Source organism: Periplaneta americana, chromosome 2, assembly GCF_040183065.1.
Source record: "Periplaneta americana isolate PAMFEO1 chromosome 2, P.americana_PAMFEO1_priV1, whole genome shotgun sequence".
Classification (NCBI taxonomy): domain Eukaryota; kingdom Metazoa; phylum Arthropoda; class Insecta; order Blattodea; family Blattidae; genus Periplaneta; species Periplaneta americana.
This window is the reverse complement of record NC_091118.1, coordinates 180611634-180632083: the sequence shown is the minus strand read 5'-3', so window position 1 is coordinate 180632083 and position 20450 is coordinate 180611634. Positions and strand designations below refer to the sequence as shown.

Sequence of the window (20450 nt, the reverse complement as noted above, 5' to 3'; positions counted from 1 at the left end):
TGTTGGAAGGGCGCTAAAAAGGGAAAGTGGAGGGGGACTAATGATAAGGACTCTGCAGGGGGCACAAACATTACCTTTTCATTTGCCATCTAGTTCCTTCATTTGCTAACATCTCCTTGCACACACGCACACTGACTCCATCTTTAAAGTCTTAACGCGTGGTAGAAAGAGAAGGAAAGAATTAGAAGTCTAATTTAGAGTGAGGATGGGACCTGAACACCAACTAATTAACGGGCTTAAGACTGAGCAAGTCTTTCTCTTCTTTTTTTTCCTCTGTGTATGTCTTCTTCCACGGACTCGTCTTTTGTTTCGAGGCGCGAGGGGCTAATTTGAAGCGGAGTAGATAAGCGGCGCAGTAGAATCCACATACAACAAGTCAGAGGTGATTGTTGTCTTTCATTGTTAAGTAACTTGAGCTAATGCCAGGGAAATGGGAAAGGACAACAGCTCGAAGGGATTATGGCTTTCAATTTAGCTGCCACATCTTCTTTCTAGTCTGATTCTATTCGTCTCTTGAGTAATCTTTTTTGTCTTTTGCATAGTATTCGTTTATTTATTTAGTCAGTTATTTCTTATCAAGCTATTTGGCACTTTCTACCCATATTGTTAGTCCTCATATTACCGGTTCTACCCCATAAACCTGAATTACGTATATGTCATTATCATATATCTTTAAATTACATACATACATACATACATACATACATACATACATACATACATACATACATACATACATACATACATACATACATACATACATACATACATACATACATACATACATACATACATACATACATACATACATACATACATACATACATACATACATACATACATACATACATACATACATACATACATAGCGTAAACTCATGCAAGAACATGCGTATACATTCATTAACTATGTCAATGCTATAAATTTAGACGAGTAAACTTAGGATAATGTAATCTAGGATAGATAAGAGTAGGCAATAGATATAATGAAAGACTCAAATTTTCACAACAAAATAACACACCTACATACGCCTACAGAGTGACAGAAACGAGACATAATGTGTATAGTGTAAACGTACAGACAGCAAGGCATGTAGTATTACCTTTATTGTAATGGGACATGCCGTTTAACCAATATTTAAAAAAAGAAAAAAATACATACATACATACACACACACACACACACACACGTCCATACCTGTGGTGTAACGGCTAGCGCGTCTGGCCGCGAAACCAGGTGGGCCGGGTTCGATTCCCAGTCGGGAGCAAGTTACCTGGTTGAGGTTTATTCCGGGGTTTTTCCTCAACCCAATATGAGCAAATGCTGGGTAACTTTCACCGGCATTATCACCTTCATCTCATTCAGACGCTAAATAACCTAAGCTGTTGATAAAGCGTCGTAAAATAACCTACTAAAATAAAAAAATAAAATACATACATACATACATACATACATCTAATAAAATGGGCGAAATTTTTCTCCATTACATCTGTTTATTTTCCTGTAAAACAAATCTGGGAATGAAGAATGTATCGATAATACTCTGATGGCATCTGGTGGACGTATTTCGAGATGTGATCACGGTGGGAGACATCTAGCGAATTTGAAGTAAACCATAACACAGAGACATTCCTAGCTATTCCGTGAGTGTAAGATGGCGAGGTGAATAGGAGAGTTTTCAGCGTGGAGGGACTTGTGGCTTCCGTGTGATAAGATAGCGCATGTTAGATATTTCAAATATTTAACCAGGAGTTGTTCATGTGGTATATTTTATGAAATAAATAAAAAAGTTAAAAAAATATATTGATTTTATAAAAGTTATCACGATTATGAAAAAAACCACCATCGTTTTTGTAAAAAATTACCGGTAACCATAACACTTTAAGTGAAAGTGAAAATTGTTTTCAGTAACAGAATTAGTGCACATTAAGTGCACCAAGCACCAAGTTGTAAAGTGAAGAATTCTTCGATTGTTGAGGAAAATAAGTAATTAATTATAGCCTACTCATATTTCAGTAACTACAGCTGTATCTCTTCCCTCAAGGAACAACATGGCTACAAAAGGAAAGTGTTTAGTATAGTGAAGATGATACAAGAAATAGAAAACAGAAGAAAGAAAACTAACATGTATATCGTGAACTTGATATGTTAATATTATAAACAAAGACCTCCTACTGAATATATACTTTCGAGAGACCACTGAAATTTTATAAAACAATGTTGCAGCCAGTGGTGGCAAATATCGAAACTACATGTCATGTTAATCAACCCGATCTGTATTACAGATTTCCATTATACTAACATTATAATTATGTAGCGATATTTTACTACTTAATTAACTTATTATTCCCAGAACATGAATTTTACTAGCAATCGAAAAGTATTGGGAATAACTTTGAATAAGGAACAATAAAAAGTTTCCTTCCCAGGCAGGATTCGAACCACGAAAGTCTTAGTTACCAGTCTATCGTGCTCTGGAGTGAACAAGGCTCTGAAGTCAGCTACAAGGGTCGGTCCGGTTTTTTGCCACTACTGTACAATGACTCTCATTGATAACAACACAGTTTTTCAGGTCTCTTAGATGACGTTGTGACCAATTTCTACTGTAAAAATCTCGCAGCACGTTGAAAGTCTTAAAACTCACTGAACGCAGTGTGGCTTAAATTAAAACCCAGAGGAGTCAGAGAAGCATTTTTCTTCATATTGGAATTACTGCTATAATTTCTAGAATTGCGAACTGTACGACGCCAATATATTACAAAAACGCATTAAAATGCCTTCCCCATTAGTTTATTCCCTTTCTTAAAAGCATTTTCTCATTAGTATCATGCTTTATATTGTGATGGCGGACCAACCACCCCCTAGCATCAACACCCCCAACCAACCATCCCTTACTAAACAAAAACCTACCGCCAAGTACTTTAAAGCACTTTTACCTACTTATGTATTCCTCCGCAAGTTGTGTATGTGGTAGGAACATCCGTATCATACGATGCGCGAAAGGGGGTGCTGGTGTCTGTGAGGGAGGGAGGGGGGGGCTATTTTCTTAGTGGCTGATTCTCGCAGAAGACGGCAGCTGAGACCCGGGTCTAGCAAATGCAAGTCATAATTCTTCATTTATTGCTCCCAACCACGCATACCGGCTTTTTACTCCTTAGCAGAGCAACATCAACCACCCAAAACTGTTATATTTTTTCTCTCTCCACTCTCTGATATCCCCTAGGGATTGCCTTGGTGAGAGATGTTTCAGAAATGTGAAATGGCTCTGCCGGGGCTGGAAGCGTTTATAGACATGGCCGCCTGCGTAAATATTAGTTTCTGTTTTCGGTTAATTCTTCAAAAAGTCCCGCTCTCTTCTCCCTTTCTTATAATAACTAACTTTATGCATTAACAGAGACGGGGACGAGAAATAAGGAGTGAGTGATAAGGTGTTGCCATCGCTACCAGTCAAGATGAACAAGTGAAGGTGTACAAGAGTGGATGTCTCAATTTGTAAACTTTTCTCTAGGCCTATAGCATCACAGTCTACTCTCTTTCCAGCTAAAGATTGAAGTAAATGTAAATAAATGCACGTGGCATAATGGTTCCTGATTAGCTATTGGACGCACAACGCCTCCAAACTCATGCTTGTAATCTTCTTCCTCATATTAAAATAGTTCCTTCTAAAATAATAAAATGTATAATATGCATGGAATACGAGTAAATTAAACATGCTTGTTAAGAACACTTTCTTACGATTTAAACAACATGTTTATATTAGTAGTTTCAGACATTGCGTGTTAAATCATTGTAACGTGTATTATGGCAACGCACATGCGTAATAGGCATTAAATCCCTCCCAAGATGACTTGCAGCTTCACAGAGCACATCAGCACAGCTGGTATAACACAGTGCGAGATTCAGTGTTGCCAATCTCAAATAAATTTCTGTAGAATTAAAGAAATACTCCACTCTTCAAAGAATAACATTTAATCACGAATCTAAAGAAAATGAAAATCCACTATTCCCAGTAGAGAAATAATAAATATTAACCCTCTGTGAGCATTTTACGGGTTAGTTCAATGAATGTGTTGAAATGTCTGCAATATATCAGACGGTGGCTGCCCTGCGTGCTCACTTGCTGAAAATAATGCGCCCTGGTGGCTGCTTTGGTAGCTAGCTTGCGATTGCGGAGTAATACATTTCGGTTTTGTTTACGTCTACTTCAATCTTTAGTTGGAAATAGTTTAGTATATACAGTCACGAAGCTTGAGTTGTGAGGGTGCTAGGAACAATAGACTGTGCCGGTACTATTTCGCATTGTCTGTAGTGAGGCGATATTAGCGATCCTGCTGGTTAGCAACTATCTATGGATGCATATTTACTACGTATTGAGCTTCGTGACTGTATATACTAGACTGTGATAGCATTATAGCAGTAAGGAGCTATGGATAAAATGATCGAGTAAGGACTTAAAGAACCGTAAATCTAATGTGATACGTACTAAAAATAATCGACGTGCAAATATTGGACTTCACTGGCCCGTTACGGTCACCAGCTATCTCCTTTTAGACCTTCCAGGAAGTTGACGACCCCCTTGGTGTATACGGTAAAATTCATTTGGAAAGTCTAACTTTATTTTTCTCCATTCTATGGATTCTTCACCATATGGAAACGCAGAAATACTGCACTGAAACTCCATATGTATTTCGGTACATCATAGTAATATGAAAAGTGTAAGTAATTACTTCGTGATTCAAGACGGCGTGGGCACCTTTTTCCGTCGGACCCCGGCCACTTAATCACTCATAATGAGTGCACCTCTGTACTTGTGGTTGGACATTGTGTCTACTGTCACACATACTGTGACGCGGTATACGAAAGTAGGCCAATAAAGGGGAACACAGTAGGTAGAACTTAAGAATGAGAGGCATTCAATCCGGCATCGGAACTTGAATCCGATGTGGCTTAGTGGATAAAGCGCCAGCACGTAAAGCTGGAAACCAGGGTTCGAGTCCCGATGCCGATGTCGGAGAGAATTTTTTTAGTTTGTTATTTAACGATGCTGTATCAACTACTAGATTATTTAGCGTCGGTGAGATTGGTGATAGCGAGATGTTATTTGGCGAGATGAGACCAAGGATTTGCCATACATTACCTGGCATTCACCTTACGTTTGTAGAAAACCTCGTAAAAACTCAACCAGGTAATCAGCCCAAGCGGGGATCGAACCCGCACCCGAGCGCAACTTCAGACCGTCAGGCAAGCGCCTTAACCGACTGAGCCACGCCGGTGGCTTTTTCTCTGTTCTACCGATTCTTCACCAAACCTATAGTTTTTCATTCTATCCACATATTTCCATTGAGTTCTGTAACTATGACTGTATTACAAAATTGATTCAACTTCCAGCTCCTGGAGGAAGTCTTAATTTTTTCGTTAGTCTAAAAGTGTATATCCTGCTATTTGTCTCATGAAACGAATTTCAGCAGAAGTCAATCGTCCTACGTCTATTTTTCTTAGTGTCCATGCTCCACTGCCATAACCAAGATTGGACGAGCTAAAATTTTGAAGATGTTAAGCTTGGTATGTCGTTGAAATTGTAATGGTTTGAATATTTGATATAGTACACTAATCATTTTAATACATTTTGAAATCTTTAGTGGCATGACATTCTAGATGTGATTTTGTGTAGCCTATATAATTGAATGTATTGCCTTGGTCATTTATGGTATTGCTAAAGCAGATTTTACTTCTGAGTGGTACACTTCCTTGAACTGCCATATTTTTGTTTAATCGGGGATATATTCATGTTAAAATCTTTTGCTGTTCAATGCTAATTGTGCACTGCTCTCTGTAATTCATGGCACATGGTTTTGTCTTTATCATCTTATCAGAAATGTGCAAAATTGTATTTGCGAGAAATCGGTTATTTATACAGTGAATATATGTATATATATTTTTTTTTTCTTGTAATGAGAAACAGAAAATCGATTTTTAAATATTCAAAGAACTGCACGTTTTTACATCCATCACATCGGAAATGATATTTTAATATTGCCTTACCAGATTTTTTCAATCTTTCACGGATAAGGCACGATGCTTTGGATTTAATTGCAATTAAACTCTATTACTACACCTTACACATTAATAATGGTTTAAGAAAATGTAGAAATCCCACTCATTTATTTTGTCTTCTCAAAACATTAGCTCCTAAAATGTAAATATATTATGATCGAGTATAATTTCACAAACTTTCACTTAGTATAATGGTTATTTTAATCTGTGCATATTACGTAAAATGTGAAAGTGAGTGTCGTTTAATGAGCCAATTTTTATATTTATCCACACGTGAAATGCTATTATAATGCTCCAGTTATGATGCCCCCAAGAAATTATCAATATATTTTTTCAATAACACTATTTACCTACATTTTGAGCATATTAGTGACACTTGCTGCCCCCTATATGCATTAGCGTCAAAATAATCTTGCCCATTAAATCCCATAAGACGCTACAATGGCTTGGGAACTCACTTGGAAGAAGGGGAACTTCAGCAAATGTTCATGCAGTTAAGTACTTCACTGCCCATGTCGGGAACTGAACACTGAACTCCCACTCCGGAGCCATTTGCTTTAACTTAATTGAGCATTCACATACTCACGAAAAAGGAAGGGGAGGGGCTTCAAATTCACCCTCAATCCCCAGAGTAAATGTAGGTGTACACTGCAACGTTACATATGGGAGCTTAACAAGTAGGCTATATAGGCTTGCCAATATAATGTTAGGAAACATTTCAGCGTCGGTCTCTGGTGACAAATATTTAAATTCTGGTGGTTGAATTTGGTGAAAATTACATGCTATGTTAAATAAGATGAGGTAAAATTATGTTTAAGAAAGTGATATCATTAATAAAAATAATGCTTCTGAATTTCGTACTGGAAGAGTGTTTTTGGTTTCTTGCACAAATAATCTAGAACCGCATCAATGATCTCTTTATCTGAATGGAACTTATTTCTCCAACTTCAAAGTTGCAACACTATATCTTTCTCATCTTTTGGTATGGGAGTTACCATGGGAAATTCGATCCTTGCTATCTTTGTGTACCCCTGGTATTCCTTGTATACTCCCTTGTCCCTGGTTCTTTTTATTTTAGTAGGTTATTTTACGACGTTTTATCAACATCTTAGGTTTTTTAGCGTCTTAATGAGATGAAGGTGTTAATGCCGGTGAAATGAGTCCGGTGTCCAGCACCGGAAATTACCCAGGATTTACTCATATTGAGTTGAGGGAAAACCCCGGAAAAAACCTCAACCAGGTAACTTGCCCCGACCGGGAATGGAACCCGGGCCACCTGGTTTCGCGGCCAGACGCGCTAATCGTTACTCCACAGGTGTGGACCCCTTGTTCCTCTTGTACATCTCTCTTTCCCTTCTATTTCCCTTATTCTACTTATCTTCCCATCATCGTCCTTGTATTTCCCATGTTTTTCTTATTTTCACCTCGCTCTCCTAGTCTACACTTGTTCTCCTTGCTTTTCACATATTCCCGTTCTTCGCTTTGTCTTCACCATCTTAACCTTGTATTCGTTTTGTTCGTCTTGTATATCCCTTGTTTTCCAAATATTCCTATTCTCCTTGTATTCCTCTTGTTCTTTTAATATTGCTCTTGTTTTCCTTGTTATTCTTGTATTACTTTTGTTTTCCTCGCATTATCCTTCTCATCTTTGTATCGCACTTGTTCCCAGTGTATTGTCTTTGTTCTCCTTGTTTTCCAGTTGTTGTCTTTGTATTCCTCTTGTTAACTTTGCATTCCAGTTATTCTCCTTGTATTTATCTTGTTCTCCTTGTATTCCCTTTGTTCTTTGGGTATTGCTCTTGTTTTCCATGTATCTTTATTGTTCTTGTTTTCTTTGTATTGCCGTTTTTCTCCTTGTATTGCCTTTTTCCTCCTCGGTTTGCCTTTTTTCTTCTTGTATTCTCCTTTTTCTGCTTGTATTATCCTTGTTCTCCTTGCATTGTCCTTGTTCTCCTTGTATTGCCTTAGATCCCCTTGATTTGCCTTTTTCTCTTGTATGCTCCCTTTTCTCCTTGTATTGCCGTTTTTCTCCTTGTATTGCCTTTTTCCTCCTCGGTTTGCCTTTTTTCTTCTTGTATTCTCCTTTTTCTGCTTGTATTATCCTTGTTCTCCTTGCATTGTCCTTGTTCTCCTTGTATTGCCTCAGATCCCCTTGATTTGCCTTTTTCTCTTGTATGCTCCCTTTTCTCCTTGTATTGCCATTTTTCTCTTTGTATTGCACTTATTTTCCTTGTATTACATTTGTTCTGCTTGGTTTGCCTTTTTTCTCCCTGTTTCCTCCTTTTTCTCTTTGCATTGCCCTTGTTTGTCACATGTCTTAAATTATTAACTGAAGTTATGTATAAACTTTCAATCAAATCGGATTGGATCTAAGGTTATGGAAGGTTTCCTTGCAAAATTTGGGCATTGTTATTTTGGCGATGACTGGTAATTCCACATCAAATTCTGCCGTTTTTTGGTTAATCGTAATGGATCCATGTAATAAATTAGTTGATAAGCGAATGAAAAATAATTGAATCAGGAATTTGCAAAAGGGACCAAGTCCATATTTTTTGCAAATTGAGTTTATACCCGTTTCTGGCTCTCCATATACTCTTACTGGATTACTTCTCATGGAACCAAGCCCTATAGAATGTACACATTTAAATTGTGTATCAACATGTTTGGACTGTCATACATCCAGACCCATACAAAGAGTTTTTTCTTGTTTTCTTAAAACTTACTTTTTCGGACTTGGGTCCCTTTTGCAAATTCCTGATTCAATTATTTTCAGGTTCATAACGTTTTAAATATATTCGGAATCTTCTAAATATTTCATTTTATTATTCTGACAAGTGAAACGCAGCACAAGCCTATACTTTTTTTGGTCACATAGCTGTTACATTATTTACTTGTGTACAACACTTTAAGGAAGGTTTGGATCTGAGATTATGGAAGGTTTCAGTGCGAATCTTGAACTCTTTTGCTATTGGCGATGAATTCTGAAACTTACTTGTTATTTGTAGTAATGGATCTATTTCAAATAAACGTAGTAAAAGTAAACAAGTGAAAAAACAATTCATTTCAGTCTCTCAGCGTTTCAATTACTTTTATGAAAATTATAAATATTTTAGTTTGTAATTCTAACGCGTGAAAGGTAGCACTATTACAATTTTTTTTACATTTTCTCGTATTTTGAAAGTCAATTTCAACCAATACAACGTATCTATTTTGTATAATGATAAAACGTGGAAACAATGTTTATGAACAATTTGTGTGCTACTTATTATGTTATTGTGGCGTGAAAAATTGGGGTTGTACTCTTCATTAACACTCACCCCTTCGTGAAAAGGGAAAGGGGTTGTGATCTAAGGAAATATTTCACACTAAACGGAGCCTAACATCCATATAGCATAAGAGTTATGTCAGTATGAAAACCTGAATGTGGAATCATGACCTAATTCAGTTCAGTGATTCAATTTACCTGAAGTCATGCCCTATATTCAATTCACTGATCCAATTTACCTTCATCATTGTTTATCAGTGACACTAGATTAGGTAAAATGACTAACACCCCTTTATTCTGTCTGAAACTCTCGTTAAAATGTGAAAGTGGAAAGGGAAAAAAATTTCGTGCCGTTAGTGATGCGTCAAAAGTTTGGGAATCAAAGTCACCTGAGGTAGATTTTCACGATGCGGTGCACAAATTCACCTTGCATCACGGACAATTGTCCAATCAGCTATTACGTCACGTCGCCCGCACCGAGTCTCCCACCTGTTCCATGTTAAAAGCAATCAATTCTTTGCGATGATGTGCAAACACATGAGATTGTTTGTCAATATGTGAACATGGCGTGGACGCGTTATTGGATTCACAAAGTTGTCGGGAGATATTTTATCACCTTCCACCTTCTCCTGTTATTCCTCCCAACAGTACACACATCACTTGCTGGTTGCTTAGTGGAAATATTGCTCCCTCTTCGTCTCTCTCTCTCTCTCCCCCCCCTCTATCTGTATCCCTCTTCTCTTTCTATGGTCTGCTGCTATCGACTTGGGATTGACTTCTTTCCTCACTTCATGATTTAAAACCGTCCATTCTCTTCTTTTCTAGATCAAATTTGAGTTTTTATTCGATGAGATATCAAAATATGATACGGTTTATATCTACAAAATTTATCAGGAATCGAGAAATATGTTATGTTATGTTATGTTATGTTATGTTATGTTATGTTATGTTATGTTATGTTATGTTATGTTCCTAAAAAAATGCCCTAAAAATTGATCTTACTTATTGGCTTAGTAGGAAAAGAGGTTTTGTATTACTTAATATTTAGACTAGTAATTAAATTAAATTCTAGTACTAACATTTAAGTGTATTTAATTTTACACAATTTTTTCTAACTAGTACACTTTAATTAATTATTTTACCTGATGTAGTTTGCATGTAATCCACCACAAGGCTACTTTTATCCGGAACTAGCAGGTATAGAAGAGTCTATATTGAAGGGATGGTTGGACTGATCCATTACATGGTGTGTACTACGATAAAATGGCAATATTTGTGTAGAAAAACGATTAAAATAATATACAAAATAATGGGTATTAATGGACAAAATATGTAGAGAAAATATCAAAGGAAATAAACATTATTTTACATTAATAATGGGAATTTATGGCCAAAATTAAATGAAAATGCTTAAAAAATGATCGAATAAAACAAAAAATGCTCTTATGAGCTGAAACGGGCAAAAAAATGCAAAAAAAAATGCCCTAACAAATATGTCTTAAAACACTCAGTTTATCACATAACATATAAATACTAAAGCAGCTATGTTTCTGGCTTAATAGAAAAAAGATGCAATTTCATCAAAATCCTAGCCTTAGTTATGTTATATGTAGACTCCTGCGTTTGTTATATAAAGCCTCCAAGCAAACCGCAACAGTGTAGGTAGGTATAGAGTACAGCTTAAAGGTATCCAGCGCTACTTAGTTCAGGTCTGCTATTAAGTGAACATACGAAAACAAAACAAAGCTAGGTGGTTGGAAATGGGTGCTGCAATAGAAGAATTCGGTAACGATCACGTCATTAGAGAAGAAGAAAATGTATTTTATCGGAGAGGAGGAGAAATTTTTCATTTGAAACACTTACAATGTTTAGAGTCACTGATTTTAATGTGTAGAGATTCGTAAAGCAAGCATTCATAATGTGTTTTATTTTAAGTTTGTGCTAAAATGTAGGCTAATCCGTTTGAGTATGGATAATATTAATTTATTATTATAAAGCTGTTATGAAATTAGGAAAAATTTCTTGCTGGTTATATTATGATTAAAAGATGAGAGTTTCCATATATGACAATCAACAATGCATAATCTGAAATGACAAATGAAAATCGTAGATGATTAAAATGGCTACTACAAATCAACATCGGTCACAATGTGTTCTTTGGTATGCTAAATTTGAGAGTGTTAAAAGAGTTCAAAAGGAATTTCGACGTGAGTATGGTGTGCGTAATGTACCTAAATATGATTCCATAATGTTGTGGTATCGAACATTCGTAGAAACAGGTTCTTTGTTAAAAAAAAATGCAGGAGGTCGCAGGCGAAACCCAGTACGAGAAGCAGCTATCTCTTGGCTTGGCCCCCAAACTCCCTAGATCTAACTCCTCCTGACTTCTTCGTGTGGGGTTTTGTTAAAGGCATTGTCTATTCAAAGAAACCCAGGAATATTGATGATCTGAGAGTAACAATTACTCAAGTTTTTCAACAAATCACCCCTCTTATGTTACAACGAACATGGGCTGAATTGTATCACCGTTATGAGTTGTGCAAGGTGCGCAATGGGGGTCATGTTGAGCTCTGAGGAATCTCCCATCTTTGAGTGTTGTATGCACAAAGTTTCAAAAAATAAAGTTCAATAGTAAATGTTTTACTGTGTTTTTATTTTATCCATACCCAAACGAATCACTCTGTATTTCTTTTTCCATTTGTTAATTCCAAACTTTAATTAGACCTAAAGTATCTAGACGCGTTTTACTTATTGTAAAAATTAGGGGTATACAAATTCCGGGTGCCAGGTAGCCATGGTGACAAGAAATTGTATATGACGCCTGAATTGTTTATCGAGTTCAAACGTTTTTAAGACTTCGATTTATTTTATGTCACTACGACTAATACATAATATTGTTATAGCTTTATTTGTAGGTTACTTGTAATATTCGTCATCATCCTCCTTTTCCATTTCCTCCGCCTCCTCCTCCCCCTCATCATCATAATCATCATCATCAACATCATCATTATCATCATCATCATCATCATCATCATCAACAACAACAATAACAATAACTTTCATAAGTTCCTCCGTAAATTAAATTTTCTATCCCTTCCTCAGTCCAGCGAGCGTTTGCAATCAATACTAGATATACGCATTAAAAATAGATGCAGTATTTTGTTTTTAACGTAAATAAGACACAAAACCAATACTTACGACAACAGAAAATAGAGACACCGTAAGACAAATAACATAAGTAAAACTAATTTCTCTGGTGCAGCAACAAATGTTTATTTTCTTCCCTGGAATTGGACACGTATCCTCTAAGTTTGTAGAGGAAAATATTATAGCTTGGGTCATAGCAGTGACTTTACTTGTCTGTAGCCATCTCTTCCTATGACGTAATTTATTACTCTTTCATGTGGAATGGGAGAATATCTCAATCCGAAGGATTTACAATATAAAACGTCAAAATCTCAGAGATACGAAAACTATTTTATTGATGGCTGGTTCCACTGTACGAGTCAGCTAACACGTGTAAATAACTTGATATAGTTGCTATGATTTATGATGTCTCTAAGTGCTGGGTCACGTGGTACCGGTCGGTCGGTTATGGTAATACAATTTAATTAAGTTGGAGGAGGCCACGAAGGGAGACTGCAGGGGACCATGACTGATTGAATTTTGTATGTCAACTTGGAATCCTAGGGCGTTGCTCTTATTTCTTTCACTTAACAGAGAGAGATTCAATGAATTTTCTTATAGCTTTACACAGGTGGTTCCTGCAGTGCTAGATTGGAATATCACAAGGTAACAATTTATTGCCAATTTTACTTGATATTCTTTTCTGTTTCATCGTAACTTTCATCCTTGGTGGTCTTGTGATCATGTTTGTCATTGAATTTGGTCCTAGGTTCATGGGTTTGAATCTGGTAGAATGCGATGGATTTTTAATGACTGTAAAAGCAGATAATGGATTAAAAAAGTTGTTAGAAGTCCACCGTTTACTTTCGAAAGGAAAAGAAATAAAGTGTTTTGTATTATAGATTAATCAAAATTGGTAATTAATGACACTCTATCAACTACAAGTTTATCTAGCAGCAATAAAATCAGTGATAGCGAAATAGTATTTAGCCAGGACGAGCCAAAGGATTCTCCATGGATTATTGACATTCGCTCTACAGTTTCGGATGATCTTGAAAAAAAAAAAGTAGCAGGTAATTATTAGTCCACACACGTTATCCGAACCCTCGCCCTAGCGCAACCTGCACGAGTCCCGCTCACTAATTCCTAGACCAGGGGTTAGCAACCTTTCGAAGATTGTAAATGAGTGAGTACCATGAAATGGAATAGGTTCAATAGACCTATATGAGTACATCAAATAAATAAATAAATAAATAAATAAATAAATAAATAAATAAATAAATAAATAAATAAATAAATAAATAAATAAATAAATAAATAAGATCTCCATAGAGCAAGATGCCGGTGCAGGTGTTACGTGCTGTCTCTTCTCACTTTATAGATCTCTTGGATATGGAACAACAAGTTTTGATGGTGAAATCATTGCAATAAGTGAAAGTCTCAGGAATCTTCTATGCCACATCAATAAATTTAAGAATGCAGTTATATTGTCAGACTCCAAAGCAGCTATTCTATCAATCGTCTCTAAACACATACCATCATCTCAAACAGCAGAAATAACTAAAATGCTCTCTCAATTAATATCACTCAAAAAAGAATTGTATTCCAATGGATACCATCCCATTGTGGAATCCTGGGAAACGAGAATGCGGATGCTTTAGCAAAGAAGGGCAGCACTGCTACTTACAGACCTGTTACTAAATCTACGTATTACTCTGTGAAGAGATTTATTAAATCGACATACTTAGACTTCAACAAACAAAATTTGATAACTCAATCCCAAGGGAAAAAATGGAACTCTCTGCATCAAAATCCACAGTTAATTCCCGATTTACCATGAAAATCGTCTGTAGCTGCATTTAGATTGGCAACAGGCCATGATTGTTTGGCCAAACACCTGCATAGAATTGGAATATATCAGTCCCCTAACTGCCCATTGTGCAACTCAAACCAAGAAATGGATTCGGAACATCTCAAAATCTGTGGTTCAGTGGCCGGTCATGATAATATCTTTGAAAAATATTGGAGTGCAAGAGGTGAAATGACTTTATTGTCAAACGCCTGGCATTAGAAGGCAACAACAACAACATAAATAAATAAATAAATAAATAAATAAATAAATAAATAAATAAATAAATAAATAAATAAATAAATAAATAAATAAATAAATAAATAAACGTTTCGTTCTTTTATTTGTTATTATTAGATTGTCTTCGCTTTATGTCATAAAATCGTAATTTTAGTGTTAGCGCATTGTGCCTGTATGATAAATCGAAGAACGTTTGTATTGGAATACATTGGCGTTCAGATATCTAAAGCTACAATTTTCTGATCGTGTAAGCGAACTCTCTCACAACAGGTTAAGTCAGAACCAAAGATATAAGAACTTGGTAAACTTTGAAATAATTCCACTGCTTCTCAATAGGTGCCACTGGTAAAAAGATGTTGGGGAAAATAATGATGTAGATTAAGAAAAAATTAATCTCATAATTGACAGTATCAACGGTTTCCCTCTAAACCTTGTGCTTTTTTCACAATCATTAGAGGGGATGAAATTTTAAATTTTGTAATGTAGTTATATTTGTGTACTATTGGCGACGATGACTTATCTTCGCAGTCTCTTAATAGAAGTAATAACTAAAGACTCAACCACAGTCTACCATATACAGTCACGAAGCTTGAGTTTTGAGGGTGCTAGAAACAATAGACTGTGACGGTATTATTTTGCATTGCCTGTAATGAGGCGATATTAGCGATCCTAGTGGTGAGCAACTATCTAATGTTTGCATATTTACTACGTATTGAGCTTCGCGACTGTATATACTAGACTGTGACTCAACACTTACATCAACAAATTATCGATCATTATCGATTAACAGGGGTCAGGTATCTTGGAAAGCCGGTGTACTTACTATAACCCTTCATTACAGAAACAAACTTAACATGAAGACTGATTTACATCACTTGAATTCATAAAATTTATTTGTATTAATAAAATATCTGTAAATGTTGAAACTTTTATGCAGATGTTTTAATGTAGATTTGTTTTAAATTTAAATAATTATATTGGCTAAATAAAGCTCTGATTTGTGTCGTTCGTATGTTGGTACTAATGAAGCGATTATTTTAGTGCCATCTCGCGGAAGATTTAAGTATTTTTTATGCTAGTCTAGGAAAACGACATGAATTGGTTCAAAAGTAAGTAAAACATAGAAATGTTTTTAACGTAACTATTTATAAACATGTAATATGGGTAGAAGAATTCTTCCTTGTAAATTATGAAGAAGAAAATTACCCCACTTACCAATTATCAAACAAGGTTCTTGAATCCAGGAGGTTCTCTACTTTCTTATATTTTCGTTGTATTATGCTTAGTATTTAAGCTGACTTCCCTGTCTGTTATAAAATCGTATTCCCGTTATGAACAAGAAAACTTTTTAAATATCTCCTAAACATTATTTTGGTTACTGATATAGTCTTTATGAATTACACGCAAATTCTAACCTCCTCACAGATATTTTGAATTGCGAAGAAAGTTACCAAGATCTGTCATGTGATGTATTATAGGAAAGACGTTCGGAATACTTAATACTGTATTCAGAACGTAATATTTCCAACGTTTGGAAACTACATATAGGTTTAGTGATCAGGGCAGATTAGGTAAGACCACGGAGTCGCCTACCCTGTTGGAATTGCTATGGCTGCTTACGATTCAACCTATGTGTAGATCCGAAACGTTGGAAATGTTAAGCACCTATTTATAAAGACGTTGACGCAATCCAACACATACTTAAAGATACGAACTACATTTTTCTTAGTGTACTTATTTTCCTTAAGTTTTAGAATCTAGTCGCTTAAAACTTTTCTCTTTTTTCTCTACTTCGATGAAGCAAACAAGCTTGAATTATACTGCATAATCTAAATTTTCTTTTGTTACAGGTTACGTGAGGAACGGGGGGAGGCAGAAAGAGCCCTGGCCCTCGATCACAAAGTTCGTGACCTCAGCTCACATAACGGTAAGTCAAAATGGTACAGAACATTTTTATTTTAACATATAATTCAAGTGAATATGTTAGGAGTAAATCCACAAACGATTATAGAAAATACGGGAATTTTACTTGAAGCAAGTAAAGAAATAGGTTTGGAAGTAAATCCCGAAAAGACAAAGTATATGATTATGTCTCGTGACGAGAATATTGTACGAAATGGAAATATAAAAATTGGAAATTTATCCTCTAAAGAGGTGGAAAAATTCAAATACCTGGGAGCAACAGTAACAAGTATAAATAATATTCGCGAGGAAATTAAACACAGAATAAATGTGGGAAATGCCTGTTATTATTCGGTTGAGAAGCTTTTATCATACAGTCTGTTGTCAAAAAATCTGAAAGTTAGAATTTATAAAACAATTATATCACCGGTTGTTGTTTATGGTTGTGAAACTTGGACTCTCACTTTGAGAGAGGAACATAGATTAAGAGTGTTTGAGAATAAGGCGCTTAGGAAAATATTTGGGGCTAAGAGGGATGAAGTTACAGGAGAATGAAGAAAGTTACACAACACAGAACTGCAAGCAAGAAATGTATTCTTCACCTGACATAATTAGGAACATTAAATCCAGACTTTTGAGATGGGCAGGGCATGTATCACGTATGGGCGAATCCAGAAATGCATATAGAGTGTTAGTTGGGAGGCCGGAGGGAAAAAGGCTTTTGGGGAGGCCGAGACGTGGATGGGAAGATAATATTAAAATGGTTTTCTGAGAGGTGGGATATGATGATAGAGACTGGATTTATCTTGTTCAGGATAGGGACCAATGGCGGGGTTATGTGAGGGCGGCAATGAACCTCCGGGTTCCTTAAAAGCCAGTAAGTAAGTAAGTGAATTGGTGTGATTGAATTTATACACTAGTGATATGATGGAGTCTGAGATATAAATTTTAAAATTAGTTGTTATGTAAATACTGTCAATCTTTTATTCTTCTTCTTATTATTATTATTATTGTTATTATTATTAGTATTATTAGTATTATTGTTATTACTATTGTTAATGGTAGATATTAATGCAATAAATAGTGCTAGACTTTTAATTACAAAAATATCAGTTGAACATAAGAAAATAAGTAATGTAATTATGAGTTGGTGTACCTATATAGCAGCTTAAAAATAAGATAAATTATTTGTTTACTCCTTGTGAGTATAAATTAATATTTAGAGGGCAATTTCATAGACAATACGAATAATTTCATAATGCATAATGCATAAGTTCTCTAATTAAAAGTCGTTAAAGTTTTATAAAAGAGAAAAACATACATAACAGTTGAAATTCAAATTTCCACCCATAGAACTGAGCGACTTAATCTTTGCACACACTCTGAACGACATATATAGGCCTAATAGTAGTTCTTGAATCAAATACTGACAACATATAATGCATACATTTTATATTTCCACACTAGCGGAGGTAGAGCGGACGCGACAGTGCGCAGCACAGCTGCACGGATGCGAGCGTGGAAAGATAAAATATATGCAGTTTCAACAGTACTATCACAAGCGTCGATATTTTTACGATAATGTAATTGCACTGAACTAATGTTTCTTAGCATGATAATTATTTCGAGCCCGAAGGCCTTATGAGAAGAAATATGAGTCTAAAGCGAAGTGAAATAAAAAATTATTACCACTAGTAGTATTTGGCTAATTAATTCCAACGCTTCTGACATCTGACAGTGATAAGAGCGGGCTTGGGTTCAAATTTTAGTTGGGACAAATTATTTGGTTGTTTTTTCCTGGGATTTTCCCTCAACCAATTGAAGCAGAATTGCTAGGTAACTTTTGACGTTGTACCTCGGACTTATTTCCACATCGTTAATTCACATATCATAATTATAATCATCATCATCATCATCTTCATCATCATCATCGCCCTGGTTAAGTTCACGTTGCGGCGTGCTATACTTGTGAAAGAGCGCGGCCGTTCGGCTACCCAATCGTTTATAGACTATGGACGGTATGCACAATAAGCCTCAGACTGCAGTGTAAGCCTTCGGGCTCCTTCTCCTTAAAAAATATAGAGAAATAGAGACAGAGAGAGAGGGACAAGGAGAGGGAAAGAGAGAGGGGAGAGAGAGGGAGAAAGAGGAAGAGAGGGAGAGTGATCGTGAGCGAGAGAGGGGGAAGGAGAGTGAGAGGGAGGGAGAGAGTGAATATTCCAACGCGAAAAATAATCTTTTTGCTTAAGTGCATTCCATTATTTTTCTGTGGAAGCAGAACTTATAGATACGTACTCGTATCTAAGCATTCTGTAATATGAAATTCGTTGATAAACATTTTAGAAAACAGAGACCTTGGTCTCCTTGTACTGAAACAAGTGAACATTTGATATCAGTATATATTTTTTTGTTGGTTATTTAACGACGCTGTATCAAATACGAGGTTATTTAGCGTCGGTGAGATTGGTGATAGCGAAATGGTATTTGGCGAGATGAGGCTGATGATTCGCCATAGATTACCTGGCATTCACCTTACGGTTGGGGAAAACCTCTGAAAAACCCCATTCTTTAGTAAATTAGGTTATTTTATTTAAATAATTTATATATGTAATACCTTATATTAATAAAAAATCGAATTACCAGCAAATAATAAGGAAATCCATTACAAAACATAAACACAGAACCAATAAAGAAAAAATTCTCTTAAAACAATAAAAATAAAGTGCCTGAATAAAGGGTTATCGTGATAGGATAAATAAAGTAATCTAAAATTACCTTTTACATTTAATAGAATTAAACTATTACCTAAAACATCAAAGATTTTTGTGCACCATACACCAAAATGTATATAAAATTAAATATTATATTTGAAAAGTAAGCTAAAATCAACCCAAGCGGGGATCGAACCCGCAATTCCGGCACATCCGGCGGCGCTGATATAACCTCTGCAGTTGCGAGCGAGAGCAACTTCAAACCGGCAGGCAAGCGCCTTAACCGTCTGAGCCACGCCGGTGGCATATCAGTATATTATAACTCTTTATTGTCAAATGGGTAAGTTATGACTTTATTTTGAAAATTATTATAAATACACACACAGGGACTTCCATTATCAATTCCCCCCAGGAGAAAGTCATGCTAAGGATTGTATTGTCCTTTAAATCCATCATTCTCTGCCGAGTATGACTAAAATTTCCTCTATAAGGAAAGTAAATTTCGAAAGTAAAGGGCTTTAGTGTTATCCTATCAATCTAATTAGACATACACGATTTTGTATTATTTCTTTATCAAACATGATTTAATTTGCCTCTGTAGCTGTAAAGGGATGTTAGATCTGCACTTGCAACTGCTGGTAGCGGCAGTGGCCGGGCCTGATTTTGGCCTGTGTACTTGGTCAATTGCCCCATCCTTAGCGAAGGCGATATAACGGGCAGATTTCTCACTGTCTTACCCCCTCGCCGCGCTGAAATGAATTAGCCTTCCGCAGCAACACGAGGGCGGTCCAGTCATTTAGTCTTGTCCAGAATAAACTCCGTTTAATTTTTCACTGGCTGTAACGCGGAGGGTTTCAACCAGCACAGAACAGACCTTTAACTCTGGCCCGCCATGTTTAATGTATGTGCGATTTTAAAATTAGTGATGTGCCAAACACAGTCATACCAATTCATTTGTTAGACTACTAAAGCTGTTGTAAGTAGTGTATGATTAATGAAAAGAATCGATATTTGCACAGATCTACACAATTGTTCTCTATTATTTATATAAATAATAATATAATAATAATAATAATAATAATAATTTTACGCCGTCCTAGCATTATAAACCACATTCAATCTCGTACGTAATCGGCTTATTATGGCACGCTGCCAATAATAGCAATGACATATTCGCTATGACGTAATACCGGAACGCTTGTGTCGGGATACATGCAACTCGTCTAACTTGCTTACCGCTTCTACGCGCCGTATAACAAGAAATGAAATGCAGAACAGAAGGTAAAGCATCATTTATTTCCA

General features: G+C 35.9%; 1 protein-coding gene across 5 annotated transcripts in view; it reads left to right on the top strand.

Annotated features, from left to right (window-relative positions):
- Positions 1–20450, top strand: part of dac (dachshund family transcription factor) — a 1230461-nt gene that overhangs the window by 754866 nt on the left and 455145 nt on the right. For all 5 annotated transcript variants that reach the window (XM_069819054.1, XM_069819052.1, XM_069819050.1 and 2 more), the window contains exon 5: positions 16386–16462. In XM_069819054.1, the coding sequence (XP_069675155.1) occupies positions 16386–16462 (77 nt within the window). The remainder of the gene's footprint in view (positions 1–16385; positions 16463–20450) is intronic.